General features: G+C 39.9%; 1 protein-coding gene across 4 annotated transcripts in view; it reads left to right on the top strand.

Annotated features, from left to right (window-relative positions):
• EPHA4 (EPH receptor A4) overlaps positions 1 to 20244 on the top strand; it is a 149547-nt gene that overhangs the window by 70572 nt on the left and 58731 nt on the right. For all 4 annotated transcript variants that reach the window (XM_025404570.1, XM_025404571.1, XM_025404569.1 and 1 more), the window contains one exon: positions 4174 to 4329. In XM_025404570.1, coding sequence (XP_025260355.1) covers positions 4174 to 4329 — 156 coding nt within the window. The remainder of the gene's footprint in view (positions 1 to 4173; positions 4330 to 20244) is intronic.

Genomic DNA, 20244 nt, shown 5'->3' with positions numbered 1-20244 from the left:
AACCTGGGCAACGAGAGCAAAACTCTGTCTCAAAAAAATTTTTTAAAAAAATAAATTTTAAAGGTGAAATTAAATTTAATAATTTAAGTATACATTTAAAACATTATTGCTTTCAACATGTAATCCAAATAAAAATTATTAGTGATGGTTTACTTTTGGGATACTAAGTGTTTGGTATCTGATGTGTATTTTAAAATACTCAAAGCCAGTATTAATTGACCAGCCACATCTTACGTGCTCAGTAACCACATGGGGTGGGCAGTTATTTTAATGGACAGTGCAGCTCTGAAGGGCCTTGAACTGGAAAGTGGGTCACAGAGAGCAAAGTGTGGCTGATAAAGGCAGCAAGGGGATGGGCTGGGGGTGCAAATAGAAGTTGGGACCAGCCCAGATCTTCACCCCTTCATTATATCCAAGTCATATTTTTGCTGAAGGTCAGACCTAACTCTAGGTAACTTAACCTTGTTTACATAAAAACTTTTGGAAAAACATAAGCACTGGAGTTAGATGCTTGGCTTTACCACTTAGCTGTATGACCTTGAACGAGTTACTGAAAACCCTGTTTCTTCATCTGCAAAATGGGAGCAGTGATAATGCCTCAAGCTCACAGAATTATTGTGACAATTAAATGACCAGTGAGCATAAAAACAACGAACACTCAATGACTACTTGATATTTATTTTCACAATTGCTATTATTAACTTCTCTTAGGCACTAAATTAGTTTTAAAATGAACTATAAAGACAATCAGATACTATCAATTATTCTAAATTTCTAAAAAGCAGAAAAATGACATAGGCATATATATATAGAAATTTTTTCAAATAGTAGGTGTAATCAGCTCATTAAATTGGGCGTTATACTGTCATGTACACACATCAATGCACCAAAAACCCAGAAGATACTACATTACCAAGACTATCTTAAAATTCAACGTTGTTATGGTAGTAGGTGAGCCAATTTGAAAGAAGTGTTGGTTCTTCTTTTTCCTCCTCCTCCTTCTTTTTGTGTTTAAAGCCCACAGGAAGAAATAAAGCAAAGCTAAAGGAATTGAATGCAAAGTTTGCATCATACATGTGAACTAATCTTTTCTCCATGGCATATCTAGAAGATCAAGTAAGACACCCATTCATATGGTTCATTAACTAGTGAAACTTCAGTGGAAATAGGGCAGGAGGAAGTAGTTGCTTGCTCACAAAGTCGTTAGTATTCAAAAATACAGTCTAGCAGTTCTCACATAAAATAGAAGGATGAAAAATACTAACAGTCAATGCGTTATGCCAAGTACATCTTTCACAGGGGTTTTGTTTAGAATGAAAGAGATAGTGAAAGTTTTAAGATGCTAGTAAGTAGTGAATAAATGCAGAATGTACTTACACATTTATGTACCAAATGCTGGAAGGCTGTGCACCACATAGAGCAAAGAAATGTACTAAACCATCAATTTACTAGGTCATTTTAAATGTAGGCAGCAAAATGGCCGTGTGCGTGAAAAGCCACTACTACATTTTAAGAGAGCCTTTGTAAGAATCCTGAAATATTAATAACATGGTCTTAATGTAGTTGGAGACAAAAGAATGTGTTAAGGGTAGCAAGGGCTGCCGAGAACAGCACAATGACAATTTTGTATTTTCTGCCTGTGCTTATAAAAGCAAAAGGAAAAGAGCGTGTGTTTAAAGAACAGCAGCCTTCAATTTTCCAAATTGGTATAAAACTGTATTTCCCAAATGAATTCACATATATTTATTCCTGGTGACATATTAATACCAGCTTTGAGGAAAAATAGGGAAAAATAGAAACTTGCATATGCACTTTTTTCTTATTCACATAATATATACAACAAGTTTTTGCACTGTAAGAAATTTAATGAAATTGAAGGATACATTTTCCATTGTGATTTTTGCAAAAGATGAGTTTAATTTTTTAACTGGAAGTAGTGTTATCAGAATAGCTTTTCAAATACGCTATTTGAACTTTGTGATGATCAGTCACTGGACAGATTTTTGTCCTTGTCGATCTTCCACTCCCGCTGTGAGTTTTTCCATTTTGATGCTTGTTGAAATTGAGGGGTGCATGAGAATCAGTCAGTAATATGCAGTTTTCTGCCAACATTCAGATGTGAAAAAAAGAAAAATGAAAGCATTTTGTGCCTTCTTTGCAGTCCTGAGTGGCCACGAGTTGCTTTTGTCGACTGCGACTGACTGAGTGACAGGTGGGACCCAGCGGGTTTGTGTTCCTGTTCAGAGGCTCATTGTGTTTGATGTGGGCAAGCCGGGCTTGACCCCCAGTCCTTCTTCCTGCCAAAGTCAGGGTTTCTGATTTTAATCAAAACCCTAGGGCCATCTTAAGCATGACCAAAAAAGCACCTTGCAAGTTGAACCTTATCTAATTATGCAATGTGTATAAACTTGAGACACATAAATCTCAGTCATTGGAGCAGCTTGTTTTTCTAAGATGCTCCGGTCCAGTGAAAGACGAAAGCAAATAAGGGAGAGATTGATCTCCCAGCGCTTGCTTTTATTGTCAGTGCTCCACACGTCATAAAGTTTTGGCTTGTTAAAGGAAATTCCATAAACAACTTCAGTTAGTAAGAGTGAAGTAACCGTGTGCCTTCCTGAGCCCCTGCTAAATTCCCTTTCCGCTTGCCATTACAAGAGTATGATTAAGAAAATGCCAACAGGATATGTGAGTGGGTGGAACAGACTTCAGTTGGAAGCCGTACAGATGCTTGACGGATGAGTAGTGACAGTGAGATGATGGCCCTATCTCCAGAGAGAATCAAGCAGTTGCATGGATCTCTTTCTAGCACTCGTTTCAATAAGTTCTGCTGTGTTGCTAGCATGGCTGTTCTGTTTTGGCTGCCAGGCTGATGGAAAACGTCTGATAGGACCTTCTCCCCACTGCTGTTTCTGACAGTATAGACACGTCCTAAGGACGTGATGAATGAAAAGCAATGAGAGTGAATTATGCTGGAAAGATTGTGGGTTACTGGCACATTTTCTTTGAACGTCTGGTGTTATGAAATAACTTTATTCTTAATAGCCTTGTCTCTGTGGGTTTAGTGCTGATGGTGTTAGTCAATTTTTATGTGGGATTGAGACAGATTTGAGAGGTGATCATGAAAGCCTTAGGGGAAGAAAAAAGAATGGGGAGCAAGTAGTCATTATTTTTTATTATGAGTTTCCCCAGAATTAGTGAGTTTTTCCACACTAGTAAAAGTAGTCCTTAGTGTCAGTATGATGACAGTGTCAGTGTGATGTTTATGAAGATGAAGTCATGGAAAGCATGTCAGGTGTACAAAAAACTATATGGCCCGTGTTCTTTACACCAGGCTCTTGGGGGGTGTGTGCATGGAGGGGGAAGGGTGCTGGAAAAATGGAAAGAGGGAAAAATAGGAGGGTTTTATGAACTCGAAAATAGACACAAAATATTCACTGATCAAAAAACACATCTTAGCGTACTATATTCCAAAATCTACAGTTGATAGTCTTTATTATTTCACCCTGAAACTGTGACCCATGCCTTACAAACTCGTCGTTTTTACTTGGTTGCCTTTGTTGATCTTTCGATTTGGTTCTTTCTGTAGCTGTAATTAGGAAATAATCAGAAACTGGTTTTTTTTGTTAGCTCTTGGATACACTTCCCACTGGTTGGCTAAAGGCTACACTCGGAAATTCCATAGCATGTGACTAAGCATACAGGCTTTGAGGGCAGAACACTAGGGGTCAAAGCTGGGTGCTGACACTTACCAGATGTATGGTCTTGTGCCCGCAATTAACTGCTCAAAGCTGAAATTCCTCACTTCTAAGGTAGAGATAATGCCTGTAGAAAAGGGGTGCTGTAAGAATTAAGCAGCATAATGTGTATAAAGGGTATCTGGCACATAGAAAGGCGTTCAGTAAACTTTGCTGTGCTTTTACTTGATTATGCCAGGTTTAAGAAAATTTCTTCCCTTGGACTTCTTGTCACCTGACCAGGAATGTTAATGGCCCTTAAAGAACGACTATACTCAATGAATGTTTTTGGTTGCATTACCTGCATTTCAAGCCACATGATCGCTAATGATCAGCAAGAATGTCTCCCTTCTTCTGAATCAAAGAGGTGGCTTTGCATTTTTGCATTGCTGTATTTGCAGGGGTTTATATTTGTTTGTTTTTTTCTTCTTCCCTGCAGCTTGCAAAATTGGATATTACAAGGCTCTCTCCACGGATGCCACCTGTGCCAAGTGCCCACCCCACAGCTACTCTGTCTGGGAAGGAGCCACCTCGTGCACCTGTGACCGAGGCTTTTTCAGAGCTGACAATGATGCTGCCTCTATGCCCTGCACCCGTAAGTTGTATGCTCATCTCTCATTCCTGTGATGCCAACAGCTTTCATTCACACCTAGCAAGGCACTGCTAGATCTTGTCCCGGGATAATCATGCTGGGGCCACTTGAGATCAAACATGCATCCTTTCTCAATCATAGCCCGGGAAATGCTTGTAAAAAGAAAGGGTCTTTCCCACTGTTTCTGGTTGCCTTCAGTGTGCACGGCTGCCTACAGACTACTTGGTGGAGAAGAGATTGACTGTTTAGAGGTTGTCTGACAGTGTGGTTAGAGCTGAGATTGGAATTTATAAGTGGCTTTGCCATTGCACTGAGGACTCGGGGAAGGTTGACAGCTGGCAGAAGAAACAGGTAGACAGCAGGGTTTGGGAATGTGGTTTCAGTCTGTAAAGGACAGCTCAGTGTGCACTGAGATCATTGCTTATGTTGTCATTACACTTCTTCCTTCTCTACTCATAGTTTTGTATTCATAGCACTTAGGCCCAAATCCTAATAAATGCTTGTTTAATGATAGCATTTAATAAATGCTGGGTTAATGAATGAATGAGGCTGGGAAGCTTGGTATGAAGAGCAGGAGTGAGGAAATCTTTTCTCACACTTTATATGGACAGTGTTCCTAGGTATTACCATTCCTTTCATGTACCCTTGGGGCTTCACAGACCCTACAATGACTGTGACCTTGATCGGAACAGGGAGCACTGGGCCCATGAATTTCCATTAGGTGAATCTATGCTTGGAGGGATAGCCTCTGGCTCAGCTCAGAGACCTTCCACAGACTTTGAGTTTGTTTCCCAGCCTGTTGTGTAGCTGGGTGACTGTTGAGTCTCTTCAGTCTGTTTTCTCACCTGCAGAATGGAGTTAATAACAGTACCTCCTAATGGTTGTTGGTGTTAAACAGCCTTACGTTGTTTATGTGCTATGTAAATCGTATAGGACGATGCCACTTTCATACATTTTAGCTTTGGCCGGGAGCAGTGGCTCACGCATGTAATCCCAGCACTTTGGGAGGCTGAGGTGGATGGATCACCTGAGGTCAGGAGTTCGAGACTAGCCTGGTCAACATGGTGAAACCCCGTCTCTACTAAAAATACAAAAATTAATTGGCATGGTGGCTGGCGCCTATAATCCCAGCTGCTTGGGAGACCGAGGCTGGAGAATCACTTGAACCCAGGAGGCAGAGGCAGAGGTTGCAGTTAGGTGAGATCGCACCATTACACTCCAGCCTGGGTGACAAGAGCAAAACTGTGTCTCAAAAAAAAAAAAAAAAAAAAAAAATATATATATATATATATACACACACACACACACACACATATTAGCTTCAGTTACCATTATCAGTATTATTCTTTTGTTTCCTAACTACTACAAACTGTATTTTGGCCAATCTGGAGCTAACAACCCTGCAAATAAAAGTTTTTGGGTATTCGAGCACTTTGGGCCACTGGGAAATCAAGTCCTATCTTTAAAGTGACTGGAGTGAGACTCTAGGTCTCTCTGACTTTATATTCAAATTGCTATAACCTCCAGAGTTTCTTTCATAATGAGAGATAATAATGATGATGACAATTTTATAATTATGCCCAGGTAATATAATAGGTACTTGAAAAAATCTTAATACTTGGTTCAAAATATAAGAAATCTGTAAGGTAGATGTAATCTTCATCTTATAGAAAAGGTAACTGCAAGCTCAGAGATGTTAAGGAACATGCCCAAGATCACACACTGCCTTGGATAGAGTCGTACAACCTGAAGACTCACACAGTTTCTATTTGCTGGGAGATTCTCTTGCTGGCTGTCCCAAGTCAAGCAGAAACATTCAGAGTTAAGGAGAATCCTAGGGTCAGCCTCAGATGTAACTGTTAAAAAGTTTAGATGCAGTGGCTCACGCCTATAATTCCAGCACTTTGGGAGGCCAAGACGGGCGGGTTATTTGAGGTCAGGAGTTCAAGATCAGCCTGGGCAACATAGCGAAACCCCATCTCTACTAAAAATACAAAAATTAGCCAGGCGTGGTGGTGTGAGCCTGTAATCCCAGCTGCTCAGGAGGCTGAAGAACAAGAATCGCTTGAACCTGAAGGCAGAGGTTGCAGTGAGCTGACATTGCAATACTGCGCTCCACCCTGGGTAAAAGAGGAGACTCTGTTGTCTCGGGGGAAAAGAAGAAAAGAAAAAAAAGACAAAAGAAAAAAAAAATAGCCAGGACTGGTGCCTTTCACCTGTGGTTCCAGCTACTTGGGAGGCTGAGGCAGGAGGATCACTTGAGCCCAGGAGGTCAAGGCTACAGTGAGCTGCATTCACATCACTGCACTCCAGCCTGGGTGACAAAAAAAGACCCTCTTTAAAAAAAAAAAAAAAAAACCAGAAGAACTGTAAATGGGCAAGGATTGTTTCTGCTTTCTCCCTTTCCTGTTCCTCCATAGACTAAGTACTTTCTCTGGGTGGCCACTTTTGTTTGAACTCTTAAGTCCCAGCCTTTTTCTTTTCCAATGTAAATATTTTCATGCTATGTTCCATTTGTGTGATTAGTTTAATAATAAACTCCCCATCTTTATCCACACCTGCTACCAACAATTTTCTTGTGGGAATCTGGGGCACAATAGTAAACTCAAGGGGAAGTGTTTGGGACTGACATTTTGATGATTGCCCTCAGTTTGCATCAGGTACTTCCCCACTTACTTTCCATGCAGATAAAGCCTGCTCTAGGCTGAGATTTGATTGTATTTTGAGTGTCATGAAATTTATCTCTGATGGCAGGAGGGCCTGGCTCTTTCTCCCAGGTATTTTTCAGTCTCATGATGCCGACCTGTTTAGCATTTAAGGGGAATGTGTGCCCATCACTTTATTACCAAGTATTGCTACTTGGGAGTTTAGGAAACCTCCAAAGATGGCCACGTCTGTGCTGCTAGAACATTTGATGTATGTGTAATAAGGGTGTGGTAGTTGAGCCCTTGAAATTGTGTTTTTCTGTAGGAAAAGCTGTTAGCTTTATCTTAAGGATGCAAAGGGGAAAAGGAAAAAATTTGATTTTAGCATATGGATGGACTAAAAAATCTAAAAATTAAAGTAACATTTGCATGTTTCAGAAGTCATTTTCTACAAGGTAAAGGGAAGGAAGGCTGGTGGCTTTTTGTGTCATTGTTAAAAGGTCCATGAAAATACCTGCTCTTGGAACTCCTTCTGCTACACTTCACTACTTCAAGGTCTTGTGCATTACTTTACTTACTTATTTATTCATTTTTTTTGAGATGGAATCTCACTCTGTCACCCAGGCTGGAATGCAGTGGTGTGATCTCGGCTCACTGCAACCTCCACCTCCCAGGTTCAAGTGATTCTCCTGCCTCAGCCTCCTGAGTAGCTGGGACTACAGGCACCCACCACAACACCCATTTGTTTTGTTTGTTTGCTTTTTAGCGGAGATGGAGTTTCGCTCTATTGACCAGATTGGTCTTGAACTCCTCACCTCATGTGATCCATGGACCTTAGCCTCTCGAAGTGCTGTGATTACAGGCGTGAGCCACTGCACCGCCTTGTGCATTACGTTAATGGTGATCACATCCCACTTACTTTATATGCAACACTTCAGTTAAGAGGAAACAAAGTCCTGATGGCGACGCCATCAACTTGCTGATCAGATCGCCTTGGCTCTAACCACTGACCAACACTGTGATACTGAGAGAACGTTTACCCTCCCCAGGCCCCAATTTCCTCATCTGTAAGTTGGAATTCTCACCATCTACCTCTGGGACTGTTTTAAGAATGAAATAGGAAAATATTTGCAAAGGTCTGGCACCTGGTAGGGATCTAATAAATGTTGTTCTCTTTCTCTTTTATTTCCAGCTGGTCATTTCCTTCCCCAAACTACCTCCTCAGCAGGTTGACAGCGTATCTCACTGCCTCTCTATCGGTGATTTTCACCCTTGAGTGCATAATTAAATTACTTGATGGCTGCCCTGTACCCCAGGATTTCTAGGGGGGTGGGTAGGACTCAGACATCAGTATTTTCAAAAATCGGCCTGTTAATTTATTGTACAGTTAAGGTTCAGACCTCTCCAACGGAACTAAATTTTTTTTTTTTAATTTTGAGACCGAGTTTTGCTCTTGTCACCCTGGCTGGAGTGCAATGGCACAATCTTGGCTCACTGCAACCTCTGCCTCCCGGGTTCAAATGATTCTCCTGCCTCAGCCTCCCAAGTAGCTGGGATTACAGGCACATGCCACCACATCCAGCTAATTTGTTGTATTTTTAGTAGAGACAGGGTTTCACCATGTTGGCTAGGATGGTCTTGAACTCCAGACCTCAGGTGATCCGCCTGCCTCGGCCTCCCAAAGTGCTGGATTACAGGCATGAGCCACCACACCCGGCCAACAGAACTAAACTTATAAATATTTTTTAAAACTTAAACAGTAACTGAATAAGCTTCTGACGACTTCCTCTGAGATAGGGATAATCATGGAAGTAACTATACTTTGCTGATAATAGATATAGTCGTAAGTCAGGTAGCAGAACTGGATTCTAATTCTTAGCCTATGGCTCTTCCTCTCGACATCTCCCTTCTCAGTGAATATAGTGGACCTGTATTGTCTAGTACAGTAGATACTTGACACATGCGGCTATTTAACCTTAAAGTCATTAAATTAAGATTCAGGTTCTTATTTAAACTTGGCACATTTTGAGAACTCAGTAGCCATTTGTGGCTAGTGGAGACTGTGCTGGACAGAAGACCCAGAGAATGTTCCTATCACCACAGAAAATTCTACTGGACAATACTGTAGGAGACATTCCCATAGAGAAGACAGTGGGATTTTCTCAAAGACCCTCTTGTTCACATGACCCACAGAGTAACTCTCCCCACTTGCACCCTGCCCCCAGCTTTATCGGATTCTCTTGACAAGATGTGGTGATGGGAAGGAGCCTAACATCAGGGAGCCTTTCAAACTGATTCCAGCCTCTAATCAGTTCTTACCAGTTGGTTAAGCCAGGTGACAAACCCAATTCCCTTGTGCTGACAGCCATGATAATCAGGCACCTTCTTTGTTCATTATGCTGTCTTTAACCCCAGCATTCTTATGCAGCCCTGCATTTAGTGATCGCTCACTGTGACGGCACACTAATGAAGAAATAAAACACACTATCTGAGACTCATTCTTCTAGCCAAAGAGAGACTGTGCTCCACTGGCTTGTAAAATCAGGTTTTTGTTCACTTGGAGAACGATTAGACCAGGTGAATACAAGTAGCATTGGCTAATTTAGAAGGAAACTGCCTAGGAAGTTTGCACCATTGACACTGCTGGAGAGCGTAAGAGAATTTAATCGTAAACAAACTTTACCTTTGGGAATACTTTTGATGGAGTCTCTGGTTAGGTTAACATAAATGGCTGCCTGTGAGATGTACTGAGATGTTTCTATGGAAGCACCATCTGAACATTTTCTAGAAAATAGCCCATAACTATTTAGAACAGGGAGTTTAGAACAGAGCTTTTTAAACATCCACATGCACAAAAATCACATGGAAATCACCTGGGGATTAGGAGTAGCGAGGTTAAGCCTGAGATTCTGTTTCTGACAAGTTCCCAGGTGAGGCTGAAGCCACTGATCTGTAAAACCATCTTTAGGCAGCAAGGATTTACATTTCCTGCCCCACGGCTGTTAGGAGACAGGAGATTCTGTTTTGATGCCTGTAACTTTCAGACCTGTTCTTCAGCTCAGTGGTGACTCTAGAAACATATTTCATGGATTCTGATCATTCTCCGTTAATGGAAATGGAATACTTCATTTGTCTCCTGTATGAAGAAAATCCAACCTGAGAAGAATCACATAACCAAATGCACTCACTGTGGAATTATTTTTCTTTTTAATTTTGCTGTTTGTTTCTTCCAGAATCCTCACTAAGTTATTGCCAGAGAGTAGAAATGTTAACTGTTCATCTTAGACACCTGTATTAGTCAAGAGAGGCAACAGGCTTTTTTCTGGCAACATTGCCAGGACAGGCACCATTATTTCTGCACATTCAGGGCTGCCGTTAAAGCTGATGGCAGGATTTTTATTTTATGAATCGTTTCTTAACAGGGATTTTGACGTGATTTTTATTAATGAAATTAATATCCTTTAACTCTTCAAATAAGTAGCTCTTTCCCTTCTCTAGATCTTTCTCCTTGTTTCCCTTCCCCTTTCTTCTGGAATGCAGTCTGGTTATCAGCAGGGCTGGGCGTGGTCAGCCGCACACCCCTGCAGGAAGACTTGTTAGTCGTGTACTAGCTTGTTCAATGATTGTAGTGAGAAAGATCTTCTTTTCCCCCACTGGGAAGCTAAATCAATATTATATTTAAAGTAACTTTCTTTTTTTTTTTTTAGACAGAGTCTCACTCTGTTGCCCAGGCTGGAGTGCAGTGGCACTATCTCAGCTCACTGCAACCGCCACCTCCCAAGTTAAAGCAATTTTCCTGCCTCAGCCTCCCGAGTAGCTGGGATTTACAGACATACACCACCACGCCCAGCTAATATTTTTGTATTTTTAGTAGAGCTTGGGTTTCACTGTGTTGTCCAGGCTGGTCTCGAACTCCTGACCTCAAGTGATCTACCCGCCTGGGCCTCCTAAATGCTGGGATTTACAGACGTGAGTCACTGCACCCGGCCTTAAGGTAACTTTCTTTTCCAACCCCTTATTGTGTTTCAAAATGTGCTAGAAAAGTACCTTGTAAAGATAGCAAATTGGCTTTGCATATCTAGAAAAACGTAGCTCATCTGTCATTTTGCCCCCTTGACTTCTGAGCACTATTACCAGAGTAGTTTTTCGTATTTTTCTATTGGAAAGCTGTCTTCGTGCTTTCAGGTGCTCCTTATTTAACTTGTTTGATGAAACTTATCGGAGCCTGGTGATTGGGAACGCTTCGTAAATGAGAGATTATTATTTTAGATTGCTAACTTGAAGGACCTTCACGAATCTGTCTCCAAGTAAACGGCCTTGAATAATTCAGTCAGCTGTGCCAAACAAACAAAGAGTGATTGATACTTAGACGTGGCCGAAAATATTCCAAAATTGCAGCTTTTAAGACAATTTATAGTAGGAGAGCTCAGAGCTAATGAGGGCAGATTTACTAAGATCTATTACCAGAGGTCCTGATTTGCAAAAGCTTTCTCCAGGTTTACGTTATCAAGAAATTGAAACAGCCAAGTTCCAAACAACAAACATCACTTACTTTGTCTCTACATTTGCCTTTTCTAATTGAATTTAGTGCGCTGCTGTATTTCCTCCAGAAAGTGTATTGTTTTAAAATTACCATTTCAGTTCTATTACTCAAAGCCCTCGCTGCTAATGCTTTCTGACAGTTATCAACATAATGAACCATAATGAAATGATGAGCAATCTTCGGTGGAAAACCAATGTCGATTCCACTGGTGCTATGTGACTGTGTTAAAATTTGAATGCAAATTAAAATAACATCGTCCTTACTTGTTTCCAAGGTCAGGAGAAGGGAGGGACTCTTTTCCTTTTTTATTTTTTTATTTTTTATTTTTTTAAGTGCTTTAATTTTGGGAGTCTCACATCCATTTTCAAACAAGCTCTTGAAGGTGCCCCTGATATTCTGTTCAATTCACTACCCCAAAGATTTACATGCTTAGCAGTCTGGCTAAGGGATTTGGGGAGGGACGTCTAGAGCGAAGCTTTGATGTATAAACCATAGGATAAAAGGCAGCCTTCAGTTTCAAGTAAACTACATTTTTTTTTAATCCACCCGAAAGCATATTTCTTTTTGCTTTAGAGCTGCAAGTAACTAATCATATAATGACGGGGGAGGGATACATTCTATGAAATAGGTCAGTGAGGGTGCAGTTAGCTCTAGTGAAAGACTCGTTAGAAAAGTGAGAACAAAGGCCAAAGATTCCCAAAGTGTCATTCATGAAAGTGTTTCAGAAGATTCATTGGTTGATCTCTAGCCATTTTATCATTCATGCAATCAATCATTTTCATGAACATATTTTTATGAAAAATCTCCAAATCCAAGTTTTCCAGGGGAATTTCTCATTCCATGTCATTTATCAAATTTGCAATGTAATAGTGTAGTTTCATACTGCATTCCATTTGTCATAGGACAAAAACTCAAATTGAGACAGCAACTCCCCCACACTGCCAGATTACATAGTTGGTTTTTAGTTCAGAACATATGGTCCTGCTGCCTGTTAGTTGGTAAGCCAGCTAATGTGTCTGTCCCATGGACTGTACAAACTGATCAAAGCAACCAAAGACATTTGGACGATTCAGATGCAGCCGTCAACGTATGCTGCTGCTCCAGTTAGATCTTAGGAGTTCAACATCTGACATTAGCTAGTGAGTATACCACATTCTTGTTTCTTCCTTTCAGATTGCCTTTCAGCGTTTTAGCTACTAATAGGAAAAAGTACCTCTAGACAACAAAGTGGATGGTTTTTGTTTGAAGAAAATTAAAGATAGAAGGAGAAAGATCACCAGGTGAGCTTCAACGAAAGCACTAGATAGACCCTAGAATGATCATTTGCCATTTGGCTGTTTCCAAAATTTCAAAAGCTTCATGATATTTCATAAAGATCAGGTATCATCTCATTGAATTCTTTTAAAAAGAACAATGCTGTTTTAGCCTCCTGGTTTTTTTCCCCCCCCACATACTCCTCATTTTATAGTCATAAACAGCCCATTGTGGATTCCACTGGAAAATGCAAAGATTCGAGGGACAGTAATATATGCCCAAGTGAAAGGCTTGAATAACCTGCCAATGCCATTTAGCCAGGTTATTACAATTTTTCTACCACCATGAATAATTAAGAGTGGCTTGTCATTGACCGAGTCCTGTCATTTCTGGATGCTATTTTTGACACTATGCATGGAAGTCATACAGTGGTTATTCACCGCATGCTTCTATGAAACAGGGTTAATTACACATTTTTCTGAGATCCCCTGGGGTGAGAACGGGGTAGCTTCTTTTTTCTTTTCTTAAGATGGAGTCTCACTCTGTCTCCCAGTGGTACGGTCTCAGCTCACTGCAACTTCCACCTCCCAGCTCAAGCAATTCTCTCACCTCAGCCTCCCGGAGTGCTAGGATTAGAGAAATAAGCCACCACACTCAGCCCAGGGTATCTTCTTTGCTATCAACATTTAGATTTATGAGAGATTCTGCTATAGAGATATAATTGCCCCTCGCCCTATTTCTGTGATCTTCCACCTAGAAAAAGAACCTTTAAGAGAAACTCCTGGCTGCTCTCCTGCACAGAAAGTAGGAACAAGGCAGAAAAGATCATCCCCATGAAAATGATAAAATAGGATCATTTGAGAATTAATACTAGCTAGCCGTCATCATCATGAAGGGCAGGGAAGTGAGGTGAACTTGAACTCTAGGGTGAATTGAGAAAGCTGGAAACTTTCTACCCAATTCTCAAAAAGAATTTGTAATTATGGGTTAGTATTTTCTTTATATTATTTATATCTCTATGAAAGGGAAGCAGGGTTGTTTAGCCTTGGAGTCAGGGTTTCTGATCACAGCTTTGCACATATTGGCTGTCTTAACTTTGGTGATTTGCTTAACTTTTCTTATCTTAGTTTTTGGTAATCAGATTGGTGTGAACAATGAATACTTTTTTGTCAGATTTGATTGCACCTATTAAATAAGATAAGATACCAAAAAGTGCTTTGCAAGAAAAGTAAAGTAATGCACAGGCTAGATAATTTTAAAAATGAAATACTCAATTCTACTTTTCTTGGTCTTTGGCATTGTAGCTTTCTTATGTTCAACTGAGAATTTATAAGGCACTTCAGCCATAAACAAGTCATCCTAAAAAAAAGAAACCAAACCGTTAATTAACCCAGTAAAGAAAAGACAAAGATTCCTGGAAAGGAGAATGGGAAAAGAGATATAACCAGAAAAATAGGTTATGGGAAAGTCTCACAACAAGAAATGAACCTCTATAGGAAGCCAAGAATTTTTCATGACAGCAACAGTGATTGATGCATCCAAAAGGTTCTGGTTTAATCATGGACAGCCCTGCTTGGCTGTCTTCATTGTTAAAACACATAAACCACCAAGATAAGAGGTTATGCACTGTTCATATATGTCAGGAGGGATGTCTTTAAAACAGCCATCTTTATGTAAACTAACCCACAGCAGATAGCACTGGGAGAAAGCAATTAGTGGTGGCAACATATACAAATGTCGGGGGAAGCATGGGCTTTATTTCAGAGTCAAAACGTAGTGCACCCCAACTGTTGACTCTGCCTTATAACCTGTCTTTCAGCCGGAGAGAGATTAACAACAAAGGCTTATCTGAAGGGTTGAAGGGTTTTACAGCTAAGACGCTGAAGTGCTATTGACAGACCAAAAGTTGTACATGATTAATGAAGCCTTAGGAAATGGAACTACAGACCCAAGGTGCTTCCTCTAAGATATGTGTTGGACTGGTTGCCTTGGCATTTTAGTGAGGTGACAGTAGGGCTTAAATACATTGATCATGGGAGAGTTACCTTTCTACCCATGCTAATTGGGGTGCTCCATTTCCCATCCAGAATGAATTTCATAGCCCAGGCATTGAATTTTAAAATGGTGATTAAAAATCAGTTAAGTATTAAATGTCTGTAATAGCTCTGGAAACCACTGTATCACATGAGAACAGAGACTTTGGTTTTTCTATTAGCTATCCTCTTGCCTTGGTTGCAGACTTGATTTTCATTCTTTCTTTTCTTTTTTTTTACATTTTGGCATGTGATTGTCATTTCTTTTCTTTCTTTGTCATCATGATTATTATTTTGTTTAGCTTTTGTGACATACAAAAGTGCTATGGCAGTGGGGTTTTTTGTTTGTTTATTTGTTTGTTTGTTTTTTGAGATAGGATCTCAGTTCATCACTCAGGCTAGAGTACAGTGGCACAATCCCAGCTCATTGCAACCTCCACCTGCCAGGTTCAAGCAATCCTCCCACCTCAGCTTCCCAAGTAGCTGGGACTACAGGCACGTGCCACTACACCTGGCTAATTTTTACATTTTTTTGTAGAGACAGGGTTTCACCATGTTTCCCAGGCGGATCTTGAACTCTTGGGCTTGTCAAGCCATCCACCTTCCATGGCCTCCCAAAGTTCTGGGATTACAGTCATGAGCCACTGTGCTCAGCCATGGTGCTATGGTAGTGATGCTTCTGATTAGTGAGCTGGACTGGGCTAAAGCATCATCATTCATTCATTTGTTCATTTAGCAGATCCTTATTGAGTATCTACTAGATGTCAGGAATTACTCTGAAGGCTGTAGATATTCTCATAAACCTGAAAAAGAAAAGATTCCTCTTCTCCTGGAGCTTATGTTCTAATGGGACTACAAACAACAAACAAATGAATAAACAAGATAATTGAAGGTTCTCATAAGAAGGATATTTTTTAAAATGTGGTGCAATTGGGTACATTGGGACAGGGAAAGGGAGGATTTCAGTTTGTATGGAGTAGTCAGGAATGAGAACTATTCCAGGGATAAGAAGTCAATTAGTCAAAGGGCCGGGAGTGGGAATTCCAAGGAGAGCTACCAGCTCCAAGGTATTTTCAGTTGCATGTGCAAAATTTTGCTAACAATGTGAGTTTTAGAGTTGACTTGCTTTTTCCCACAGTTTTGCATTCTGTTGGCACTTTAATTCCAGTTCTTATGAGAAATAGAATTTTTAGGTTTATATGGCATGTTATACCATATATTCACATATATTTAAGCTCTTTGGCAGAACCCATTTCTGCCAAACCCATTTCGAAATACAATTATCATGGCAGGTTTTCATCTTTTACTAAAGTTACAGTTGCTTCCTGTAAGAATAAAGAAACGCATTCTCTCTTGGGGACTTTGGGTGTGAGGTAGAGTACACGGGGTGCCTGGACTTTCCATAGAATGGTTCATACCAAACTTGTAGTCACACTGGAGACATTTATGACTTTAGGTTCAGTGTTGGCTGGTGGCTTCTAAATGACGTTATTAAGGCTCACACAGATTTCATGTGGATATGTAAATACTGGCTTGTCCTAAAGCGGCTACTTTAAATCCTGACATAAGTCAACAACTGTGTTCTCTAAACTATTCAAGAATTAAATTTTAGTCTAATTCATGAGAGGAAAGTAGTAAGATACGTGAAATTACTGGAATTTTCTTTTATGCTTGGAATATTGCCCTTCTTAAATGTCACATTGACAGTATGTGGTTCATTTCCAGAAGCTTTTTTTCCTAGAGAAGAACACATGGTTGGTAAAGGAAGATCAAGATTCCTTTTATAATATAACATGATATGATGTGATATTTTATAATATGATATGATAGTCCTAGGTATCTACTATAATGTGGCTATAGTTTCTTTGGGGCTAAATGCTGTCAAACTCCTGTAAACTGAATATGAGGTGACATCCCACTAGAAAATAATTACCCATTGTAGCACCTTTCTCCGGTACCTGCTGTGTGATGCAGGAAGTATTTCACACCAGTAAAGTGAATGGATGTTCATTAACTGTATCTACAATGGCAAGACATTCAGTGCCCAATTCTTTCAAAGCAATGAGAAACTCAAGAAATAAGCCATATGTCTCATTTTTATTCCTTCCTTAGTCAATAAAGGTAGGTCTAACTTGGGCTTTAGCAGCCAGAGTTGTTACCTGGGCTATATAAATAGGGGTTCCTGGACTGAGCTTTTTAGATAGGCTCAGGATATGCTTTTAGTTCCTAGAATTATGTGCAGAATTCTGATGGTGCCAGAGAGCATCTACCTAGAAAGAAGATGCCTTGCTTTCATCATATTTTCAATAGCATGAAATGCTCTGAAGGTCAATTTTAACTGCCACCTATTTTTGCAAGTAAGTTTTCTTGGAGCACAGTCATGCTCATTTGTTAAGGTATTGTCTATGGCTTCTTTGGAGATAGAATAACAGAGTTGAGTAGTTGCTACAGGGAGCAGATGGCCCATAAAGCCTAAAATATTTACTTTCTGGCCAGATCGTAAAATTTCTTTACAGAGAAATTATGCTGGCCCCTGTGCAACAGATTTATAAACTAAAGATTACTGCATTTGACTTCTGTTTCTGGGATTACCATTAATATCTGTGCCACTAAATTATATTACAAATGTAAAGGGCATACTAAATATGAAAACTTTAAAATAGTTGAACATGCTATTTTCATTTTTGGGTGGAGGCACAGAGAGAATCCCGGGCTTATATGTGAATTTCATATGTGAATTTCATGGGAAATTTACAAATACAACCAAAAATGTAAAGGAAGGATGTTTATGTTCCCTTAAATACACTTCCACATTTGATTAATTCATATTAGATTGGCACAAAAGTAGTTGCCTTTAAAAGTAATGACAAAAACCACCATTACTTTGCACCAATCTAATGTTTCAGAATGTCTTAATTTGGGTGAAAAAATTAAAATTAAAGGCAAAAGCTGTAGTTCCATAAAGACTAATAAGGAAAATACCTACTTTTAGAAATGTTAAAATTAAGCTTCTTCAGAGATAAGGTTTTTCCCAGAGATAAAGTTTTCTTGTCTGAGTAAATCACCACCTGAAATCGCAGTGGAGGAAGAAAAGTGTAATAACCAATCCCAGTTTGATAAAACTTTATTTGGTAGAACCCACATTTCAAATTCCCAGCCGTTGCTGGTTACACAGCTGTAAAAACAGGACAAGGCAGGTGCTTGCTCTGACATCCACTGCACATATAATCCCTATTTAGTTTCCTTGAGTCTCTGCCTTTTCCCCTAGGTTCCTTATCCATTCCTGCAACTATCTAGGCAACTATCAGGAAGTTATCAAAATGAATAAGAATGTTTTTCCTCTCTCCTCTAAAGCAGGTGATAAACACTAGATGCACAATAAATGTTTTTTGAATAAATGAATGCTTCACAATCCCTCCCAGCAGAAGTAACCACTAATATTTTATATATAGCCCTTTCTACTTTTTCCAAGGTAATTCTAAACCATGAAAAAAAGAGGAAATTGAAATAAACTAGTTACACCAAGTTACTACTTCACAGGTATAAAACTAATGAATCTGTATGTGAAAAGCTGACTAGTACAGCTTTGGCTCAGAGAAGGCTGCATAATTCACACACTTCATAACACTGCGGGTAGGTGGGTATAAGATTCATTAAAGGACTTCGTTAGTTTTTCATTCATTCATTCATTGGCTTATCAAACGTGTTCTGAGATTTCTGAATGAAGAACCGTGGTAGAAAACGGGAAGTGGTAAAGACATCAATTATTATTATTATCATCATTATTATTATTTTGAGACAGAGTCTTGCTCTGTCACCCGGGCTGGAGTGCAATGGCGCAATCTCGGCTCACTGCAACCTCTGCCTCCCAGGTTCAAGCGATTCTCCTGCCTCAGCCTTCCAAGTAGCTGGGACTACAGACATGTACCACCACTCCGGGCTATTTTTTTTTCTTTTTTTATGTATTTTTAGTAAAGACGGGGGTTTCACCATGTTGGCCAGGCTGGTCTTAAACTCCTGACCTCAGGTAATCCACTTTGGCCTCCCAAAGTGCTGGGATTGTAGGCGTGAGCCACTGTGCCTGCCAAGACATCAATTCTTGAGGAGCACGTATACTGTTGATAGAAACAGACATGGAATGGTGTGTAAGTAGCAAGACACCGTTATATGTTACAAACAAAGCGGGCAAGGAAATAACGAACTGAAATGTCAAACAATGCCATAAGCATAAGGACTGGTGTTATGCCAGTCCTATACTGAGGCTAGTAGTGGGTAGTTTTGAAAACAATAAAATCTTGCCGTTCACAGTGACCCTCAAGCTACCCGATGTGTGTGTGTACGCAATAGGGTTGATTCAGATGTGCAGACTAGAAAATTAGAACAAGTAGAACAGTTAGCCCTTTTTGTTATAAACCTCATATTTGTAATTGGAGACTTACTCGCAGGTGGACATATTTCTGATGACAAAGGCAATCACTGTGTCAGAAATTTAATTGCTTCTAAATAGCCAGACACAATACTTACATAAATGAAAGAGAAAATAATCAGAGTTAGGTTTTTTACTTCTGGATGCCTTGTATTTATTAAAAGAGAGCTCAGGTTACTCAGAATACCAGTTTTCTCTTCTTTTTAACTATCTCTGTAGGTAATTGTTTACTAAGATGTTGCCGTTCAGTATAACTACAGGCTCAGATTGGCTTTTGGCTGTATTCAAGTCCATATTTGTTTCTCATTGTCTTGAGAATAGAATACTTTTATTCCTAAAGAGGAGATGGGCCCTCCCTTTAAATGAGAAACACACTTATATATTTATCATCTTTTAATTGGCAGGAGTTTAAAAAAACAGAAACCACAATCCCACAAGCACAGCATACCACCATTATGATTATAATTTGTAAAGCATGTGTCCTCTCCCGGGTTTTTTTCCAGACCAACATCGTCGTCATGTTGGATGGATTTTCTATACTTTGTTTTCCCCTCTATCATATGACTTCATTATACTCCAATTTTGAGGCAGCCATGATGTCCCCACAAAACTGTCACTCTCTGTGATAGCAGATCATAAAACATACGCAGTACAATTCACCAGCATTGAACTTGAGTTTGCCTGATTCTTAGTCTTCAGCATCTACTCCAGAGCCTTCTTTCAGAATCGCTGCCCATAGGAAGAAGGCTGCCCTAGGTTAGCATGTGTTTTTGTGCCAGCCCTCCATTTTGAAATCCTACAGCATCTTTATAATTTTTTTTCCACGTGGCAGTGCTGTATCTCTGAGTCCTGTAACCATTTAGTTTTCTGCTCCATTTCTTCTCTGTTTAGACACTGCCATGCCCCGTCCTACATACTAATTACTGACTTTTTGCTTCTGTGGTGCTTGATTCATTGTGTCACATTTTCCCATGTGAAAGTGGACCAGGAACCTTGGCAAGGAGGTTAATGGATTTC

The sequence above is a fragment of the Theropithecus gelada genome, chromosome 12, assembly GCF_003255815.1.
Source record: "Theropithecus gelada isolate Dixy chromosome 12, Tgel_1.0, whole genome shotgun sequence".
Classification (NCBI taxonomy): Eukaryota; Metazoa; Chordata; class Mammalia; order Primates; family Cercopithecidae; genus Theropithecus; species Theropithecus gelada.
Note: the sequence above shows the minus strand (reverse complement) of the source record. Positions and strands in the feature narration are given on the sequence as shown.